This window comes from Corapipo altera, unplaced genomic scaffold (assembly GCF_003945725.1).
Source record: "Corapipo altera isolate COAL_440 unplaced genomic scaffold, ASM394572v1 0, whole genome shotgun sequence".
Lineage (NCBI taxonomy): Eukaryota > Metazoa > Chordata > Aves > Passeriformes > Pipridae > Corapipo > Corapipo altera.
Window position 1 is genome coordinate 71,821,232 of NW_020884872.1, and position 20,729 is coordinate 71,841,960.

Here is a 20,729-nt window from a genome sequence, read left to right on the forward strand (position 1 = left end):
TTTCCTAATGTCCAAACTAAACCTTCCCTGACACAACTTGAGGCATTTCCTCTTGTCATTATCACTTTTTACCTGGTGCAGGAGACCCCCACCTTGCTACCATCTCCTTGGTGATGGCTGTAGAGAGTGACAGGGTGTGTTACCCTGCCCCAAGCCTCCTTTTCTCCAGGCTGAAAAACCACAGCTCCCCCAGCTGCTCCTTTTAAGACTTGTGCTCCAGCCCCTTCACCATCTTCATTGCCCTTCTCTGGACTTTATCCAGCATCTCAATGTCTTCATGGTGAGGAGCCCAAAACTGAACACAGGACTCAAGGTGTGGCCTCACCAGTGCTGGGTACAGGGAAACCATCACTGCCCTGGTCCTGCTGGCCACGCTATTGCTGGTACAAGCCAGGATGCCATTGGCCTCCTTGTCCACTTGGACGCACTGCTGGCTCATATTCAGTCATTGTCAACCAATACCCCCAGTCCTTTTTCGCTGGACAGCTTTCCAGCACTCTTCCTACAGCTTGCAGCGCTGAAGGGGGCTGTTGTGACCCAAGTCCAGGACAAAGTGCTTGGCCTTGTTGAGCCTCATACAGTTGGCCTCAGCCCATCAATCCAACCTGTCCAGATCCCTCTGCAGAACCTTCCTGCCTTTGAGTAGATCAGCACTCTCACCAAACTTGGTTTCATCTGCAAACTGACTGAGGGTGTCCTCGATCCCCTTACTGAGATCATTGATAAAGAGATTAAACAGAACTGGTTTAATAATAAGGTAAGCCTGCGGTACCTTTCGCCAAACCATTGAAAATGTCTCTGTATGTATTAGTGGTCTTTATTCTCCTGAATAGTGATGCAGTGTTGATAGCAGACAGGGAAGGCTGCACCGTTAATCTGGAAACCATCATAGCTGAAGACAAAACTCACTTCTCCAGTGTTGCAATATAGCATCACTGGTGTATGTCAAAGATTATTAGGAGGTGCTGTGGAAGGAAAACAAAACTTTGAAATCTTTAGTATCAGTTTGGTCTCTTTTGCATCAAATAAGAGCAAGTAGAATGTGAAACTATTTTTAAAGCTACTTTTTTCTTCTGAAATAGTTTGGCACAAGTTCTGAGGCATAGTTAGTTGTTGAATAAAGAAACTTCCCAGCAACTGCCCTTTGATTATTTCTTAATGTAGATTACAGCTGTCCTTTTGGGAAAGGCACATAGCTTAGCATGTGAGAAACTGACACCTTTTTCTTTCCTTTTCAGAGTATCTCCTCTACAGAAGTCCGAAATAGTAGACATGGTCAAGAAACACGTCAATGCCATAACACTTGCCATTGGGGATGGTGCCAATGACGTAGGAATGATCCAGACAGCTCATGTTGGAGTGGGGATCAGTGGCAATGAGGGCATGCAGGCAACCAATTGCTCGGATTATGCCATTGCACAGGTCAGATGCAGAAAAGAGTAACTGCCATATCTTGTGAGAAATGCACTGTGCAGCAATGTAGAGCTCGATGGCTTCTTCTCCCCTTCAAACTAGAAGCATCTCTGCTTGTTTCCTTTTCAAGGCACCTGTCTAAAACATATTTTGGGTATATTTTGGGAATTTGTTATTGTTTTGTATTCTTCAGGGCAAAGCTCTACCTCTCTTCAAAGTTTTAGCTTCTTCCTAATAGCTGTGCAGTATCTTGGTTCTTGAGTAATCGAGGGAAGCACTTTCTATGGTGCTTGTGTTAATATGCTTTTAAGTAACTTACCTGTCTTGTTGCAAGCTCTTTTCTCTTGCTACAAGTGGGGCTTATAACCAGGTGTGTGAGAGTTTGGCTGTTTGGCAGTTCTTAGAGGTGTCTCCTCCTTTATTTTTATTCCCCTCACCCCTGTGATGCATCCAAGAATTGGTCACAGGGCTGTACAGCGTTTTCATTTTACGTATGTTATTTTGATTGTTATTTGGGTGAGTGCTCCCAAACTATTCCATCCAATTCAGCACTGATTACTTGAGCTAAAAAGCAGAGTTAAAAGCCTTTTTGCCTTTTTTATTGTATTACTGAAAAACCAAGATGTAGAATAAAGACTTTAAAAAAAAAAAAACAGAAGAAAGGAAGGAGATGCTTCATTTGCTGGACATCCTCTTAATACTATTTACAGCTGAAGTGCTCTGTGTATGTGTTTGAGACTGATGAAGGGCAAAAACAGATGGAGCTGATGGAACAGAGGTCAATCCACTGTCTCTTCAGTGATCTGTGAACTTCAGCTAATATTCCCTTCTGGCAGGGTGTAGGCAGATTTGTTCTACCAAGTGACATGAAATACTACCACCTTTTGATAGTTTCAGTAGCAGGTGATGTTTTAAAAAGGTTTGGATAAGTGCTGTTTGCACACATAACTGTTTATTGTGTTAACCCTGCTGAGAAGCAAAGTGGCACTCTCGAATTGCTGCTCTGTACTGCAGTCAGATGAAGCACACGCAGTATCAGGTTTGAATAACTGAGATCTTTCACCAAATTTATCTTGAGAATTTTAGGCAGTTCTGTCAAGTACTTACTCTGTCATAAAGAGTTGCCTATTTCAAATGTATAGCATTATAGGGACTACCAAAATCATTGTCCATGGTATCTTGTAATGACTTTTTAATTTCTGAGGATTATATGTTGCTTCTGCTGTATAATTTAATCGAATGCTCTTTACTTTGACTTCCTCAGATCATTTATTACTTTTATTTTAATAACTAAGCATACCTAAGCAGTGAGAGTTTATCCATGGAAGACCCTACAGACTGAATTACTTTTGTGTTGCAGTAGCATTAAATCTGGAGAAGTAATTCCATGTTCATGTGTTGCTTCTGCATTAACAAAAACCCCCGTATTTTGGTTTAGTGTTAGAATGTGGAAGTTACTTTTGGTTTAAAGTCCAGTCAGTGAGTTACTGAACATAGGAATGAATCTTTAGTTCAATATGAAATAAAAGCTGGTCCCACCAGCACAGAATTGTGCCTTTCAAAAATCACTAAAACACTGTGGAACTGTATTTTTTGTGATTGTGTAGAAGTGCTTTGTGCTGATTAGAAAACATATAAAGAAATCCCTCTTGTAAGGGAGACTAATACTGTGTGGTAATGTGTGCTTAAAAAAAAAAAGTGTTCAAAAGAAAAACTCGATCTCCATGGAGTATGTTTCTTTCAGCAAAGACATATAACTCCCACTAAAGCGTTACTGTATGTGCATGCCTTGAAGGCAGAGTATGTTCTTATTGAGTAATTTAAGACTACCACTCTAATGTAGCATCTCATGTTCAAATGGTATTTCAAATGCAGTGGTGCCAGAAGTAGGCACTTACAGAAGAGAAAGTCTATATAGGCTCATTTGGGATTCCAGGGAGAATCAAAGCATAAACCAAACAAAAATAAAAAGCCAACTTAGGTCTGACTCCACTCCAAATAGCTTCCACAGGTGCAAGGAGCATCTGTTTGAATCATCCTTTTCCCTTTAAATAAAATTGTACCAGTGATCTCTATTTAGAGAATTCCCAAATCAAATGATCTAACTGTTTAGTGAGACAGTAATAGACTTTAATAACTTTTTTCCTCAGTAACTAGCTTTATCATCTTAATCCAGAGAACATCTGGTGTCTAGGGGCTGTTCCCTTTTCTTAATTAGGAAAGCTGCCTTTTTCAACAAATGTTCTTGTTTCAGATTTCTTCTTTGGAAAAATTGGCTTGTATTGAGGATGCATTTTCACTGTCTTAAACCTCCCCAGCATGCCATCAGCGCACCCTTCAGTCAAGATGGAGGTATCTTTCTAGAAGATAATCTCTGTATGAAAGAAGTTATGCTAGGGTCGATACAGAGATGACTGTGAAAGCTTACACAAACTGTTTCACAGGAAGGCTGGCCAGATGGTCGTAATGTTCCCTGCTGATTTAAAACTCTCTAAATACAGGAGTGTCCAAACAAGGGCAGTGTTGTAGTAGAGCCCCTGTCTGTACTGTTGCCCTATGCCAGTAGCTGTGCATTTGCATAATTTCAGCGTCAAAACAAATTTAATTCTTTGCCATGTTATAGTGGAACTGTTCACCAGTGTGAGCAGGCTCAGCGCGTTATTTAGACTGTGAGTACCGGCCTTGCTGTGTTCTGCAGTTCTGCAGTGCACTCATTTTCATGAGAGTACAGATGAGACAATTAATGGTAGGATTTTTCTTTGCCCTGAGCTCCAGAGAATCCAAAATCGCCAGTCCTTAGTTTCAGCAGAGACAAGTTTTCAGAGTGTGTCCAACTACTCTCTACAAGAGGTCTGGTGTGACTTCTAAAGACATAGTGGCAAGTTTCCCATCACCTCTGATGTCTTTTGTTAGTGATTTTGAAGAGGAAAGTTGTTGCTGTCCTGCATATTAACTTGAGGTATTAGGTGTCTAATAGGTCAGCTACTCCCTTGTGAGTCTCCTAGTTTCAGCCCTGGCTCAAGTTGAGTAGAGACTGAACCATGAAGCTTGGTTCATTTTTGTTTTCTCTCCTTCTTTACTGGCATATCCTAACAAGTCTGAGTTGCTGATGCATGGGAGAGGGGCTGCCCTTACAGGATTTGTGGTTCAGTGATTTCAGTGCTGGAAAGCATGGGACCAGAGCTCTCTCCTGACAGTCCTAACTCATTACTTTAGCTTTCAGTTTCAAATAAGTTTTAATTAAAATAAATTATATACAATCTAAATTTAGGCAGACAAACTTTTCCTGTGAAGTCACTTTGTGGAAAAGGAAGCAAAGCAAAATAGTGGTCTCACCTTAGTGTCCCAGATGCCTTCAGGTACACATGTGCTAAACAGTAAACACAGTCACCAGTTTCAACTGGGGAGATGGACAAAGGAGGAATGCTTCAGGCCATAAAAAAAATGACAAACAAAACCATCAGTAGAAAATTATGCATTTTCCCAGGCTGGATTATGAGACTGGTTCTATAAAAGTTCCATTTTCAAAAAGGTTGAGTTTGAGCTGTATCTGTGGTTCAAACTAGCATTAAAAGGTACGCATTTGTACAAGACTTATTTACTTGCCCTTTTTGGCAAATACCCCTTTCTATATATACATATATATGTATATATATATATATGCCCCTTATACAATATTTTAGATGCTTTCTATAACACATGATCGCATACATTTTGTATGCTGGAAATGCTGATGTAAATGTCTATTCTCTGTAAATGACTGTGCATCTTTTTTCCACTTTTGTTCCCCCTTGTGCACTTTATATCATTTCAAGACAGTTCTAATTATTAGACTGTTCTTTTAACACAGAGAAAAGAGACTCCGAACCTTGTAAGCCCTTGAACTATCCGAATGGAATATCAGTCGAAGACTTCTTGCTGATACAAGCCAGTGAATAACACTTCAAAACATTCAGAAGTTTTCTTACAGAAAGGATACTACCTGTTTACGTGTTGTTTTTTGCATGCACTGCTAAGCTATTTAAGTTTGCACTTGAATAGCTTTCATATCTGATTTGAGGATTTTTTTTCCTGAGGGGAGGGATTTACTTTATTCCAATTTTTTTTTTAACAATTCTTCGTATATGTGAATACTTCTTTTCTGTCTTTCAGTTTGCCTACTTGGAGAAGCTGTTGTTGGTCCATGGTGCTTGGAGTTACAATCGAGTTACCAAATGCATTCTGTATTGCTTCTACAAAAACGTGGTTTTGTATATTATTGAGGTAAGAGTAACTAAATGGATGGGTCTTACTGGTGCTTACAGCTCAAATTCTCTCTTATAAAAAGCAAAACTCATCCAAATGGATTGAGCTAAAATGATGGTTTTTTTCTTCCATATTTAACAGCTTAAAATTCAGTTTCCCTCCTCAGATTTAGTTGACTGTAATCTTGTAACATTTTTAAAAGGAAAAATGAAGGTTTCAGTACAGTGAAGCCTGGGATATGAGATGTCAGGGACAAAGTTAATTTCTTCTGTACAAATATTCTTATTGAAAACATCTTTGTATTCATGGAAACATTTCAAGTAGAGCTTATATTTATAAAAACTTGAATTTGGGGCTAATTTAAATCAAAAGTTTGTTTGATAGAATTGGGAAAAACTCTATAGACAAATAGTAAACCAGGCAAAATTATAGCTGCTGTTTTCAAGTTAAAGTGTAGCTTAACTGGAACTGAAATTAGTTTGCCTTGTTTTTTTGGAGAGAGAAGACATAATTTTGCACTACAGTGCCAGTGAAATGATAAAATCAGTTAGGTTATTTGATTTCATAATTAAAAGGTAAATAACTGTCTTTTGAAAATTAATTGCCTGAAGATGTCAAGTAGTGAAACTGGATTTTAAAGAGAGCTGAATACTGTTATTACCATTAATACAATGCATTTCAGCCTGCATAGACAGGAGTGTAGTTCTCATGCTGCAGAATATAGTCTTGAATTGAAGAAGTATCAAGAAGGGATTTTTATCACGTGCTGTTGCTTAGAAACACGTGAGGAACTTGAACTCAGTGGTTTGGTCAGTTGAGTATCAAGTGATCACTTGGTACAGCAATTTCCACAGTGTTCATCACTTTTATCAGTATAAGTCTCTGTGTGTGTATATATATATATATTGGGGTTTCTATTTCTTTCTATAGTTTAGCAGCCATGAATGAGGTTGACAGATAGGAAAATCGCAACATTTAGAATTAGGCAGATAGTTATATCAGTTACAGGAGACAGTGGGTAAGTAATGTTTTGCTATTAAGTAAGTCCTATAATGGTCAGTGTGTGTGTATCTGGCTCTGTCAGGGTTTGATCAGCTTTTGTGCATGATGTTAGACTCTTAGAGAACAAATACTTTCCACTGACTTGTTCCATTTCTCCTGTGCTGTTTCTGAATTAGCTGTTGGTTGTTAAAATTTCAGTACAGATTACTCTACTGCAAGAGTTATCCCACACATCATGTTTTTAGGAAGGTTTTTTACATGCTGTTGGAGATGACAATAATATTCGTTATTGTGCAAAAGGAATATAAATAATTTTTAAAATGACTTTTCTAGTCAGTTTCTTACTGTGCGTGGCAATTGCTGGGGTTTTCCCTGAATTGTTCAGAAAATGCTTAACAGTTTCACGATTACCTTCTATGATTCTTTTCTCCATTTGAAAATTAGTGTGCAAGTCCTGCTTCTAGCCCACTGTAGTACTGTTTGTCTTTGCTTCATTTACTGTAGTGTGACAGGTAAATTACGTTCTGCATCAAATGTTGTATGGCTAAATTATGCTTTCCCATTGAGCAGCTGTGCAAGGGGTTGAAGACAAGTGAACATCTCTGGGACCTCTAGCCAGAGATAGCTTAATCATTTTACCATAGGGAGGAATTTTATTAGCCAGATATCTCTGTATGATACATACAGTGCAAGTCTGCTCTGAGAATGTGGGGTCAGATATTCTCTTCACTGTCTTAGTCTGTGTTCAGTTCTTTCTGCAGGCTGTACTGAGGCAAAAGAGCTTTTGTGTCTCCTGATGTCCATGACTAAGATCAGTTCCATCAACACCTGAGTACTGAAAAGTATGTTAGAAGATGCAGCCCTGTACCTCAGTTACCCTTCTGTGCTTATGGTGCATAGAAGTTGGGAACAAATTTAAGACTTAAGGAGGAGGTAAAATGACAGAAGTAATCTTGTAGTCCTGCAGCAATGGAAAGAGCTCAACTTGGTTTTAGTTTCCCTGGTGAGTTTGCTTTACTAGCAGCTTTAAGGAACTTCCCCTCCAAAACTGTATAAAATCAGCCAAATTGCCTGGAAACCCAAGAGATACCGGTTTTGGTATCCTGGGGATGCAAGGGAGAGAGGAGAGATCTTTAATTCCCTCCTTAGCTTTGCACAAAGAAAGATGAGTTGTTTTGTTGTTCTGCTGTGAGGCTCAGGAGTGCTGATCAGTCTGTGGTATGGAGTGATGCTCATGAAAGAGAAGCTCCACAAGGGAATAAATCCTTCAACTTAAGTACACTTCTGCACTGTTGCACAGTTGTGCATATGGTGCATTCCTTATTGTTTCCCAGCTCACTGGACAAATTTAATATCTACCTTTACTTTCTGCTTGGATGTGTGGTGTATGGAGAATATTCTTTTAGCATCATAATGAAACAGGGATTTGAACATGAACTACTTTCTAAGCGTATCTTCTGAAAGATTGTACTGAGTAAATATTTATACAGTTGAATCAAAAAGCGCGTTGTGAATATGACTGTCAGTTATACCTTTGTTACTGTATCTGTTTTATTTCAATGAAATTTTAACACCTGAGGAATAGATATTGTAAGCCTTACCTAAATGGGTTTTGCAGCAGTGAGGCACTGGGGCTCTTCATAACTTTTATTCCCTGATACTATCCAAACACCAGAAGGAAGAGGTGGTGCTCCAGCTTAGCATACAGAACATCTGGACACAACTTGCAGAGGCATGCATTAAGATTAAACTTAAGTTAATTAAACAATAAATGCTTGAGAAGAACATTGCTATCTCCTTTCCTAGCATCCCAGTGTTGGTATACTAAAACCCCTCATACACTTAGAAGTTCATCTTGACACCTGTCACTCTTATACCTGGGGTATCCAAAGTGTTGCATCTCTGAAACGTTAAATTTTATCAGCTTTTCTTCAGGTTCTGGGTTGAAATACGGATTTTGGGGTTTTGTGGAAAGGATATTCAGGTAACTGCCATCATGGGCTTTACTCCTGAGAGATGCGGGGTTAAGGCTGGTGCTTGCCTTCCTGCAGTGGCTTGTTGTTTGTGGAGAGACAGGCTCAGGAACTGTTTTCAGCTGCTTTGATGACTAAGATGTGTACCCATATTGGGACAATTTCATATAGCTGGAGAGGTAGTATAACAGAAGCCTTGTGGTTTAGTGATTGCAGGGGAAACAGAGGTGAATGTATTTTCCCTCTTGCTTGATAAGGCCTTCCTAATATTTTTCAAGGGGTGAATTTTAAGTCGTCAGAGTAATAAAGCTCAGCCCACGTCTGAGAAGATTTTTGGCTAGGCTTAACAGCTGTGTTCCATTTCTTTCTCTGGCTGATCTCTCCCTTAGCATTTCTTCATCATTGTCCTGCTGTTCTCTTGATTTCTCCCCTTGATTTTTGAAAATACAAAACTCATTGAAATACAAACAAAAAGCAGAAAGAGCAGCAGGTCCTGGAAATGCAAGTCCTTTTGATGTGCTTCTTAGCCTGAGCACTTGCATATCACTATTGTCGAGGTGCTTTAGGGTACTAAGTTGAGGTTCCCTTGCTTAGGGAGTCACTTACCAAGAGGGGTGCAAAATCAAACCTTTCCATCCACAGAGCTGATTGATACATTAATTGCTGCTGCTTTCCCACTCTTGACTGACCATGCTGGTTGCAAGGGAATCTACATGGAAAGCTACCAGTATGGCTGCAGGGATGAAATACAAATATAAAACCCTATCTTTGGTGTCCATTCCTATATTTCCTGTGTCTGGCTGCAGTAGCACTGTACACTAAAGCCATTTCTGAGGAAAGCAAACCATTCAGCATCATCCTGAGGCAGAAGGTCATTGACAAGGTTTTGACTTTTGAAGATTTGACAGGCAAGTACCTGGGTATCCTTACAAAATACCATTTCATTCAATTACTTATGTACCTGGCTTTAAACTGACTAGTGAAATGAAAGATCTGTTTCACATCTGTCGAGCAGATATATTTCACTGCAGATGACATAAAGTTGTCCTGATGGTATCAGAGCTTTGAAATATAGCTGATTTCAAATGTAAAAGAATACAGGAATATTGCTTTCATCTCATCCTTGGAGAAGTAAAACACAGCAAGATCAAAGATGAGATCAGAAATATCAGGTAAGAGTTTAAGACCTTTGGGAATGGTTCTGTGGAAACAGTAACATGGAAGATAGCTTTCAGGCCAACACAGTGTGCGGGAAAAGTGTGCTCAGTACTTCACTGCAACATGTTGGTTTTTTGAAATGTGCCTGATATGAAGTGCTTTTGTATTATATATTGCAGAATGAGTTGGGGGTTGGAATAGGTGGTCCCAGTGTCAAGGTCTGACGGTGGAGGGCTATGACAGAGAAATGGATGACAAGTGGGAAGGGGAGAATATAGCGTCCATCACTTGATGCTGCATTATTCTAATTTCTGCCTTAAGAATCCAGAGATGAATTTTAAGGCCATATTAGAAAGCTGTTTCTTTGTGGATCCTGAAAGGGAAATCTTAATATGTGAGCAGTGTTAAACAAACGAGATAAGAAGAAAACACCAGGATCATAATTTTTCTTCTAGAGTTGAATTTTCGAGTTTCAGAAACTCCGAGTAAACACAATTTATAGATAAACATGCTTTTAAAAAAGTGGTGGTTTAGTGAGTCAGCAAGGTCTGGCAATGAGAGCTGTTAAGTGCTCCACACACTTAGTGGTCACCACTTCAGATGAGCTGACAGCACAGGCTGCAAAACCACACATGAAATGTTGCTGCTCGAGACCTTTCATTTGTTTTTTCTGTTTTCATGGTTTCCTGTCAATCACAACAGGTATTTTTAAAAATATGGAAAGCAGACATGGGAATTTTAACTCTGTTATCCAAACGGTATGCAGAAATGAGTGTATCTGATATGTTACTAAAAAATACACAGTTCTAATGCTTTGGTGTGCTTATCCCTGATTTATGTAATCTGACTTCTGCCTACATCCCTGTGCTTTCTGTTTCCAATTGACTTTGCTGCTCTGAGGTTGCATCCAGGCAATAGAAAACCAAGCATGGGGATTTTTGCAGTAAGTTGAAGACTGAAGCACAATAACTGTTGTCATATAAAGCAACTTAAGAGATGAGAGCAGTATTTCCCCCCAGTGTTAAATTAAGGATGAGAACATCTGGTTGCAAAATTTTCTAACAAGAATCATAGAATCATAGAATCAGACGGGTTGGAAAGGACCTCTGAGATCATCAAGTGCAACCCTTGGTCTACTACCACCACAGTTGCTAGACCATGGCACTAAGTGCCACGACCAGCCTCATCTTAAAAACCTCCAGGGACAGAGAATTCACCACTTCCCTGGGCAGCCCATTCCAATGGCTGATTACCCTCTCTGTAAAGAATTTCTTTCTAATATCCAACCTAAACCTACCCTGGCGCAGCTTAAAGCCATGCCCTCTTGTCCTACTGCTGATTGCCTGGGAGAAGAGACCAACCCCCACCTGCCTACAGCCTCCTCTCAGGTAGTTGTAGAGAGCGATGAGGTCTCCTCTGAGCCTTCTCTTCTCCAGGCTAAACAACCCCAACTCCCTCAGCCTCTCCTCATAGGACTTGTGCTTGAGTCCCTTCACCAGCCTTAGCACAATGCTCTAATTATGATGAAGCAAAGGACAAATGTGTATGTGACTTCCATTTTACATCATTTGGGAATCTAGCCTTTGGATTCTCACAAATGGACATGTATCCTGAATAAGTAAGTTATCCTCCATAGACAGGTGCTTTCAGGTAGGCAGAAGGTGGGATTCAGTGTCCTTAAGATTGGTATCAGGTATAAATTAGGTGCCTGAGAGAAATGTATGTAGATTATGTTTATGGATGCTCTGGGCTCATGGAGGGCAGTATGAGACTGGCAGGTATGTCACAGGACCTGCTGATGACCATCACCTGTCTGAAGCACCAGTATTAAGAGGTCTATGTTGAGGTAGCTTAATCCTATCCAGAAAATGAAAGAATCTTTTTTTCTGTTCTTATTACTCATTTGTTTTTGAAACATGTAAAAGGAAAGGAATTCAAATCTCTTAGCTTGGGTAATGTTAATCGTTCAGTTCAAAAAGTGCAGAGTATTTACAGAGGGTACAGCACAGAACTTGGAGACCTGGAAAGCACAGTAATGGATGCAGTGTGAGGAGAAAAGCATGTGAGACTCAGCACTGCCTCTTGATAATTTGTGGAAAAACAGGTCTTACAGGTGTGCCTATTTTTCTCTTTCACTGTTTATCAGACAGGTTTACCATGCAGAAGACCTAGGGCGGCATAGAACGCTATCCCCTTCCCACCCACCAAAAAAGCCAATCGTAGTCTCCAATTCAAGAAAACATTCTTTAGTAGTAATAGTTACAGGACACAGATACTACAAATAGCCTGCCAAGGTTCTTGGAATATTGTAAAAACAGTTGGCCAAAATTGTCCAGATAGTGCTTTTCTTTTTGTTCTTAAAAATATACCCTAATTGTTTTTACAGTACCTGGTTTATATCGCTACCACTGGCAATTCTGTATTTCTGAAGAAATTCAGCATTATGTATAGGCTAGTCTCACCACCTTTAATCCATGATTGACTTCTTGTTTTTGGCTTCATAATTGACCATGTTAATCCCAAGAGTTTCCAGGGAGTCACTAAAAAAGATAAATTCATGCTAATTTGCCTCTCTTTTTTAGTGCTATGCACTGCACAGTGAATCACTGGAGAGCACTCCATCTTCTCTGAAAACTAAATTGACCCAGCTATGTAACGGTTGGATTTAAATTTTTTCCAACCATTTTTAAAAGTCATGGAAACTATCAGCATTGCTCTGAATTTATGAAAGCTGCCTTAATTACACCCTACAACCAATGCAACCTGTAATTTTTCAACACTCCAAATATTATAAATGATAATCAGGTTCCTTAGCATGGTCTGAAAATCTCTGGGTGAAACACCCATCAGGTTCAATACATACTGCAGTAGATTACTTAAAGAAGAGATCTACTGTGACATTTTATTGGAAACATAATATGTTTGAGAGTGCCTCAATCAATTTACTGTGTACATTTATATGCGTAAGAGGTATATGAAAGGCACAGTGATTTTTTTTTTTTTTCCCTTGGTAAAATGTATGCTTAATCTGGTGTGAAAGATCTTAGATTCACATTTGGTGGGCTTATAACAAAACAATGATAATGCTGTTTTCTAAATTTGAGGCCATTAAATGTAAAACATGTAGTCAGTGTGTTCATCATTAGCAGTGTGTTCATCGAAGCCAGAATCCTGTTATCAGTAAATGTTTTTTCAGTTTAACTATGTCACTAATAAAAATACAAGTTCATGTTTAGAAGGGAGATAACCTAATGGGAGGAAACTTTTACTAGGGAAACTAAACCTATATTATGAAAGGTAGGAAAATTCAAACCTAGATTTTTTCATTGCAAAACCAGCTTTGGAATTCAAGTGTTCATTGTTCTTAATTTGAGCCCCACTCTCTTTCCAAAAGCTAAAAGTTTCCATATAAAATATAACTCTTCTTATGGCTTTGAATATTGACATGAAAAACATTGGCTGCTCTGCCTCAGTATTGGATAACCCATTGTTTTAATAAAAATAAAGGGAAATGAATCCTCCTTTCACCTAGACTAATTCAGTGCATGTTGTATTACTTGTAGGTACAGAGCAGGCTAAATTTCAACTTTGTATTGATGTTAAAAGTGCAAATAAATGTCATCAGGGAATTACCTGTACTTAGCACATTCATGCTGAGTTTAGCAATGTATGCTCTGCCACACTGAAGGGAAGAATTCTGAGGCAGTTTTTTTAAAATCCAACACCATAGATACATAGATGCATATGTTGTAATACAGCTATTCACAAATACAACCTTTGGGCCTGCACTGGTTTTCTTTATATTTGGCTTATACCTGTATAAATAAACTTCCTTTAGTAGAGACATTATTCATTTGCATAAGAATACCTGAGAGCAGAGTAAGGTCCTATGCATCTTACACGTATGGAGCAGGGGGTTTTGTCTCTTTTCCTTTTTTGTTAAACAAGCCATGGGGCTCTTATGCTCAGGGTGTGAGGGTTTTTCCATTTTTGCTTGTACCTCATTGCTTAAAATAGCAATGTTCAAAATGCATTTCTACAACAATTTACTTGCTTTTCATTGAATCATAGAGTATCCTGAGCTGGAAGGGACCCACAAGGATCATCAAAGTCTTAATTCCTGTCCCTGCACAGGACAACCCCAAGAGTCACACCATATGCCCAAGAGCACTGTCCAAGCACTTGAACTCTCTCAGGCTTGGTGCTGTGTCCACTTACCTTGGGACTCTGTTCCAGTGCTTAACCACCCTCTGGGTGAAGAACCTTTTCCTAATATCCAGCCTAAACATCCCCGACACAGCTTCATGCCATTCCCTTGGGTCCTATCGCAGGACACCTGAGAGAAGAGATCAGTGTTTTTGAAAACGGTAATACACATTCTTACAAAGGAGGCTGTAGAGGGCTTGCCCTGGCACCAGTGACTGCTGACAAATTGGAACAGTGAATCGAATTCTTTGGTGTAGCTTTGAGGGGCTCAAGTTAAAATGGCTCTGTAAACGTGCATATTCTGTGACTTAATGCAACTTGGGAGACTTGAGTCTTCCAGAGGAGAGAAAAGCAGAATTACTTCTACTCAGTTAGCTGTATCTGCTGCAGTTAAACTTAGAAGTTATCCTGGTATTTAAAGACATTACTCAACCTAGGTGCAAAGAGGGGTTTGCTGCAGTTCTTTTTGCACAGGTCTGTGTAAAGCATTTTTAGGTAGTGACAGAGAGTTTGGAAGTGTTGCAGACAAGGTGTAGTACTAATTCACAAGTCATGCTTTCCCAATTTCGCAATGGGGAACATAGCTTGGAGCACACATTTGAAAATGTGTGGTGGCTTGCCTGTGAGCAGTCCTACTGAAGTCACTGCATTTTCTACTTCTCTGCCAGTTCTTTAGAAATAAAATGAGTTTATTTGTCCCAAACCATGTGCTAGGATACTGTTTGTTGTGTGCACACAAGAAGTGTGCTGGTCTGCATGGGCTGTGTTTTGCTTGACTGAACTGAAGTCTGCCTGACTGCCAACTGCTCGCTTGTGGTACAGTAAGGCTTTATGGCTTAGCTTTTCTTGAGCGTGAGTAACTTGAACATAACACTGAAACATTCTGTTTTGTGTTCAGTTTTATAATCCTGAAGCATTTTATTCATGCTTTGTCTCTTCGTTCTTGGCAAGTTCAGCAAAAAAGCTAGCCTTACCTGAGCTCCTGTGCTACAGCAGTCTCATTGATGACTTCTCCCTTGTAATTTTTGGTAAGGGCATTTCTCTGGCATCTTTAGAGGCACCACTGGAGTATATGTTTCTAAAGGTCAATTTTTTAGTGGATCCTTGTAGTACAAATGCATACAACTGATGAATTCATAGCCTTTGGTGTCTTAATGCTGCTTCATAGACAACTCCAAAAACCTTCTGAATGCTAGCTCAGGAATGTAGGGTCACCAAATTTTTGGAATATAAAATTTCTTTCCAGTATCTGTGTTGTGAACTGAGCTGGTCCTAATTATTTTGAGGTTTCTTGGGTTTTTATGCTCATGACCCAAAGAAGCTAGGACAGAGAACAAATTCAACTGAATACAGATTCTACTTTTAAATTTTGCTAGAAAATAATTTTACCATTTCACTTGGATGAGCACTAATGATAAAAATACCTCTATCCAGTTCCACTAATTAACCACTAGAGATTGTTTTATCTTGGGATGCATAAAAGGCATCTGTAACCTAGTTTAAATGCATGCAGGGGATTTAAAATAAAATGTATCTTGTGTTTGTCAAGGAAAAAATACAAAGTATAGGTTTGGAGTGTTTGTTTGCTTGAGTTCAAGGTCTTGAGCCAAGTTTTTTTATTAGCTCAGTGTCAGAGGTAAAAAGTATACCATATCCTCCATGATCATTCTACAGTGTAAATCTGCAGCAGCATTGGTGTTACGTTGAAACGTGCTTTTACAGCCTCTTCTGCTGTAAAATTACTTCACTGATTTGACTGTATTTCCCCCAAGGGATATCTGCCCTGTAAGGAGCTAGAGCTCTCTGGCTGGAAGCAAAAAAAAAAAGAGTTGTCATCACTCAGTGCCCTTGAGAGACTCCCTTCTATGTGGGAATTAATTGAATTGGCATTAGGAGGCGCTGGCCTGTGTGACAGCACACAGCTTTGTAACAGCTTTGAGTTATCTGTCCAAAACAGGTTATCTTCTTATTCTCTATGAGATGTTGAGTCAATGCAGATAGCTATGACTATTTATATGCTTTTAATTATGTGCTCTAGAGAGCATGTAATTGCTTGTTATATCTCCTTGCTCTTTTCAACAAAATCATTTGCATGTTAAAATTCACTAGAAATAGCAAATTATGCTATTGATAGTATTACTTCTGAGTTACACTGGCTGCCGCAAGAGAGGAACCCCGAAGAGAAGATACAAGGACTCCCTGAAACATCTCAACCTTGGCCATATTGACCAACATAACTGGTCTACTCTGGCCTCCAGTTGGGAGGTCTGGAGACACACCATCTATAACGCTGCTGATACTTTTGAGAATGCACACAGGATCACTCTTGAGGAGAAAAGACAACGCAGAGAGAATTGTGCCTTGCAGAATATACCACCTAAGCAGTCTTTCTGCTGTGCCTTTTGCAGCCGGACTTGTCTATCTCACATTGGCCTTTTTAGCCACCAGCACGCTTGTAGCAAACGTGGGTAGGGTCCTGCCCAAATCTTCATTCGTGAAGCCCAGCCACGATGAACACAATCTTTTTAGTTGAGTCTGTTGCAGCTCCTGCCCCTGATATTCTAATGACAATTCATAATGTTCTCTGTTGCTTCTCCTCTTCCTTGCTATTTTGAACCTGATTCTTTTCATGAACCATTGCAATTTGAGTGTAACTGCTGTGAAATAAGGGCATCCTGGTCCAGTGGGGTTTTTTTGTTATTTCTTAGCCAGGATTCACAGCTCACTGTAATGAGGTCTGTGTCAGACAAGGGAGAGGAGATTCAGGACCAATACTTAAAGGCTGAGGCCACCATTATTTTAACACACATTTGTGGGTATACTTGAATGTGGAATATAAACATCAGTAATCACAGGCTTAAGCTAAACCCCGAAAACTACACCCCAAAACGCACAGGGACACATTCTGTGGAAAAATAAGAACAAAGTGTTCTTGGTGCATTTTTAGGTGTATGTTACAATCCGTTTCTGTTCCAAGACAAAGACATGGAGAACCACTGGTGGCTTCATACTTTCAGAAGAGCGAAGGAGGTCAAAACTTGGTCTGCCAGCTTTTAAATATGACAGTTATTTTGCTTTCTTTCTTCTTGCTGGATTTCTTTCCTTAATTACTTTTGCATGAGTGCATTTGGAAAGTGAGAAGATGGAATATATTAGCCTTAGCTATATCTAGCTTCTGCAGGATTCATTGAAAGTATATATGTTTTTGTATGAACTGTATAAATATTGTGTGTGTTAGAAAAGGAATCTAATGCTGTCTTTTCTCATCCAAACCCAAATAATGCCATCTTTATTAATAAATGACAATGCAGATTGATTTTGTTACTGTTAACTGATTAAAATATGTAGACAGCTCAATAACAGCAGAAGCATAAGGTGTCAGTAGCTAGTAATGCATGAACCTCTCAGCATTATTTGTGATGATGGTTCCTGTCTAGTTCAATTTTGGTAGAAAAGTGAGTCTCTCTTTTAGGTTTACTAACAGTGTCTTGACCTCTTCTCCCTTTTGTTGCCAAGGTGTGACAGGTGTCTGGAGCAGCTAAGCAATATGACAGTCAGCCTGTGCTTTGTGTCAGCTGTTATTCATTAGACTTAAAAATGACATGTGGTTCTGTACTATTCAGAAATGTGTTTACGCCCATTAATACATCCTGATTAATGGACAGTGTACGGATAGACTACTGAATTGCTCTACTTTTCCCTGGTTGGTTTTTTTTTTTTTTTTTTTTTGGTTGGTTGGTTTTTTTGTTGTCGTTATTGAATATGTAAATGCACGATATCTAGGAAATTTCAAGCTGTGGCTTCCATATTGGCCTTGTTAATCTTTGTTTGCCTGCTGCAGTCTGCTTTGGTGGTACCACACTGTGCAGTTGCAGTAGGTCCATCAGCTTTCTCCACTGGAAGCTTTGTGCAGTGCTCACCTTCAAGGTGCCACTTCCCTAAGAAAGTCTAAATCCCTCCAACTGTGTCATGGATGTTGCTGTACCTATCACTGGGCTGTGCTTTCGCCATCACTTGAATTCACAAATGGGCTGCGCTTTAATCTGACATTAACACGCACTGCCATTTAAAAGGGCAGTCTGGTCATCATTTCTCCCTGGGAGTGTGTTCTTTCCCCTTCTTCCTTGCCAAGGCATTAGTGCTTGCACAGCTGCAGGATAGGCTCTTTAAGGTTAGAATTCACCTTCCTGATGTACACAGGAGTCCTTGGACAAGAGGAACAACCAGCTCTTCTCATAGAGTTATAGACTTTTGTCAGACTTAAATGTTCATGTTATTTTAGTAAGCTAAGATGGGAGCTTTTGCATGTGTATATCTGCAGAAAAGACAAAAATTTTTGTGAGGTAGAGCAAATAAAGGACATGAATTGGTGTTCACGATATCCCTAGTAATCGCATGGCATAACTGCTTGGGGACTTATAATCAAGCAATTTTCCTCTTTTGGGCTGCCTGGGTATCTGTAACTCAAAGACATCCCAAACACAGACCTGAGTAAGAGAGAAGGAATTGAGAAATGGTAGTTGATCCCAAAGGCACATCTGAACAAAAAACCCTTTCTCTATGTCCCCCATGTTGTTCATGTGCATAACAAAGCTGTGATATCTCAAAAACTGAGAATGCATTAGAGACCATAATTTTAGCAAAATATATGCACAATTACTGGATTTTATGGTGTGTGATTTGTGGCATTGTAGGTGTGTGGAAGTCTTAAAGAATGTGTGTTAGGCCATCTGGGCAACAAGGAGGAGCTGGCTTGTGCTAAAATACAAGGTATTTCTGCAATGGAGGAGTGATAAAATGATAGCAATGAAAGTTCTGGCAGACTTTAGTTCTTTGGAAGCAGTTACTACTATTTTTTAAGCAGATTCTAACTAATGCTGAGTTGAAATAAGAAAGTGGTAGCAGTAAATCTAGGGGAACAAGGAGGAATGTTACCTAAAACCAGGATAGTGCTTCAAGGGATATGAGACATGAAAGTTGTCATTCTCTTCAAGTTCACTGATACTGCTGAGAACGAATTTTAGGGAAGGCATGAGAGGAAAATAGGGAACACTTTAAAATATGGCTTAGAATTGGAAATCTGTATATATTTGCCTTTTGGGAATGTAAAAAGTTACAAGTAAGCCTGGCAAGCCCTCCATTCTTGGACTTGGTGAAGAAAGGGGAGTGTGTGCTGGTGGTCTGTGAAGGGTCTCTGTGGGCTTTATAAAGCCCAGTTTGGCTGTAGGGGGGAAAGGAGGTGCCATTTGGATAGGCACAAAGCTCTCCCCTTTTAATTAACCTCCCTTCCTGAGGTGAAGGTCTGTTGTCTCTTCCTTGATGAAGTCATTACCTTGTTTATATTTTAAAAAGGATAACACACAGACTAATGCAACTTTTAGCATGCTGATTTTGGTGCCTATATACGTTGCTGGTATGTACATGGTTTCTAATGAATGAGACTTAGTTCTACTTGCTATCAGGATAGCCACACTCCCTGGGAACTACTCATGAGCATGAAGGACTGTCTGCCCAAAAGCTTGATGTTCTTTTTTTATTTTTTAGTCTGACTGTTCCCTATAGAACATGTCAGATCAGTAAATTATGATCTCCTGAGAGCTCTGTTCTTGAGAAACTCAACACAGTTCCTCTGGTCATTGCCTGTCACTCTTCGTGTAGCTGACTGCATCATAATCTGAATGTTGGTGACTTGTTGTTTCTTGGGTGGGTGTTTTGGTTGTGCTGACTCAGTCTGTCTTCCTACTTATTTTACTGCAGTGTCGGTGGGGAATCATGCTCATGAGATGTTTCAGGTGGTCTCTTTACCCACACTAGTATTCACTTGAGATTGATTATTAAATTTCTTATTCCTTTCTTATGAAGATGCAAATCTGCAGATTTGCATTGCAGCCTCAAAGCAGCAGTAAATTATACAAATTCTGGGTACAACAAACTCTACTTGGGGTTGTGCTCAGGCCCTTAGTTAAACTTCTCATTTGTAAGGAAAATTGGTGCTGTATACATTCCTGTAATATAAAGTCTGGCAGTACTCCAACATTTGCTGTCACATTAAAAATAATGAAGACAGATAAAATAATAATTATCCTATTTCTCCATTTGGAGATATAGCTGGAAGCCACTCTGGTGGGCAGGAAATGTCTGCTGTCTTTTGTTTGAACAGAAGCAATTACTATTTAATTCTAGTAAATGGGGATAAACAGACTTTCACCTGCCAGGCCTCAGTTATTTCCCCCTCCCCCACTGGCATCAGTCACATCAACTCCTGTAGTGAGTATGTGTCTCATTTCAGAAAGCAGTTTTGGTAGATTACTTCCTGCTTAGCAGTATACAAATAATGATATCCTAAAAAACCGTCATATTGCATTTAAATAGCTCCTGCTTCCATTGCAGATATGAAGTTCTCCTGGCCTTGGCTTGTGCAGTTTGGTACTGAGATCAATCTTGTGTGATAACACTAAAAAGTAAAAAGTATTAGCAAGTCTTGTCAACACTTCTGGAGCTGGCGTAAATTTTGAGTTGGACACTTCCTCCACTGGGTGCACAGGTCCTGTAGCAACGCCCCAAAATAATTAATTATCTGCTTTTGCTAAACTGTTCTGGGAAGTTCCATACCTGAAAAATAATTTGGGGTAATACCAGCATTGTTGAGGTACTTGCTGCTGCAACATCTGAGACTAATTGCAACTATATCAGGGAAGAATTAGAGGTTTAAGGCATTTTCTTAGAAATGCA

General features: G+C 39.5%; 1 protein-coding gene across 6 annotated transcripts in view; it reads left to right on the forward strand.

Annotated features, from left to right (window-relative positions):
* Positions 1 to 20,729, forward strand: part of ATP8A2 (ATPase phospholipid transporting 8A2) — a 318,328-nt gene that overhangs the window by 164,975 nt on the left and 132,624 nt on the right. For all 6 annotated transcript variants that reach the window (XM_027652089.1, XM_027652079.1, XM_027652098.1 and 3 more), the window contains 2 exons: positions 1,239 to 1,422; positions 5,566 to 5,676. In XM_027652089.1, coding sequence (XP_027507890.1) covers positions 1,239 to 1,422; positions 5,566 to 5,676 — 295 coding nt within the window. The remainder of the gene's footprint in view (positions 1 to 1,238; positions 1,423 to 5,565; positions 5,677 to 20,729) is intronic.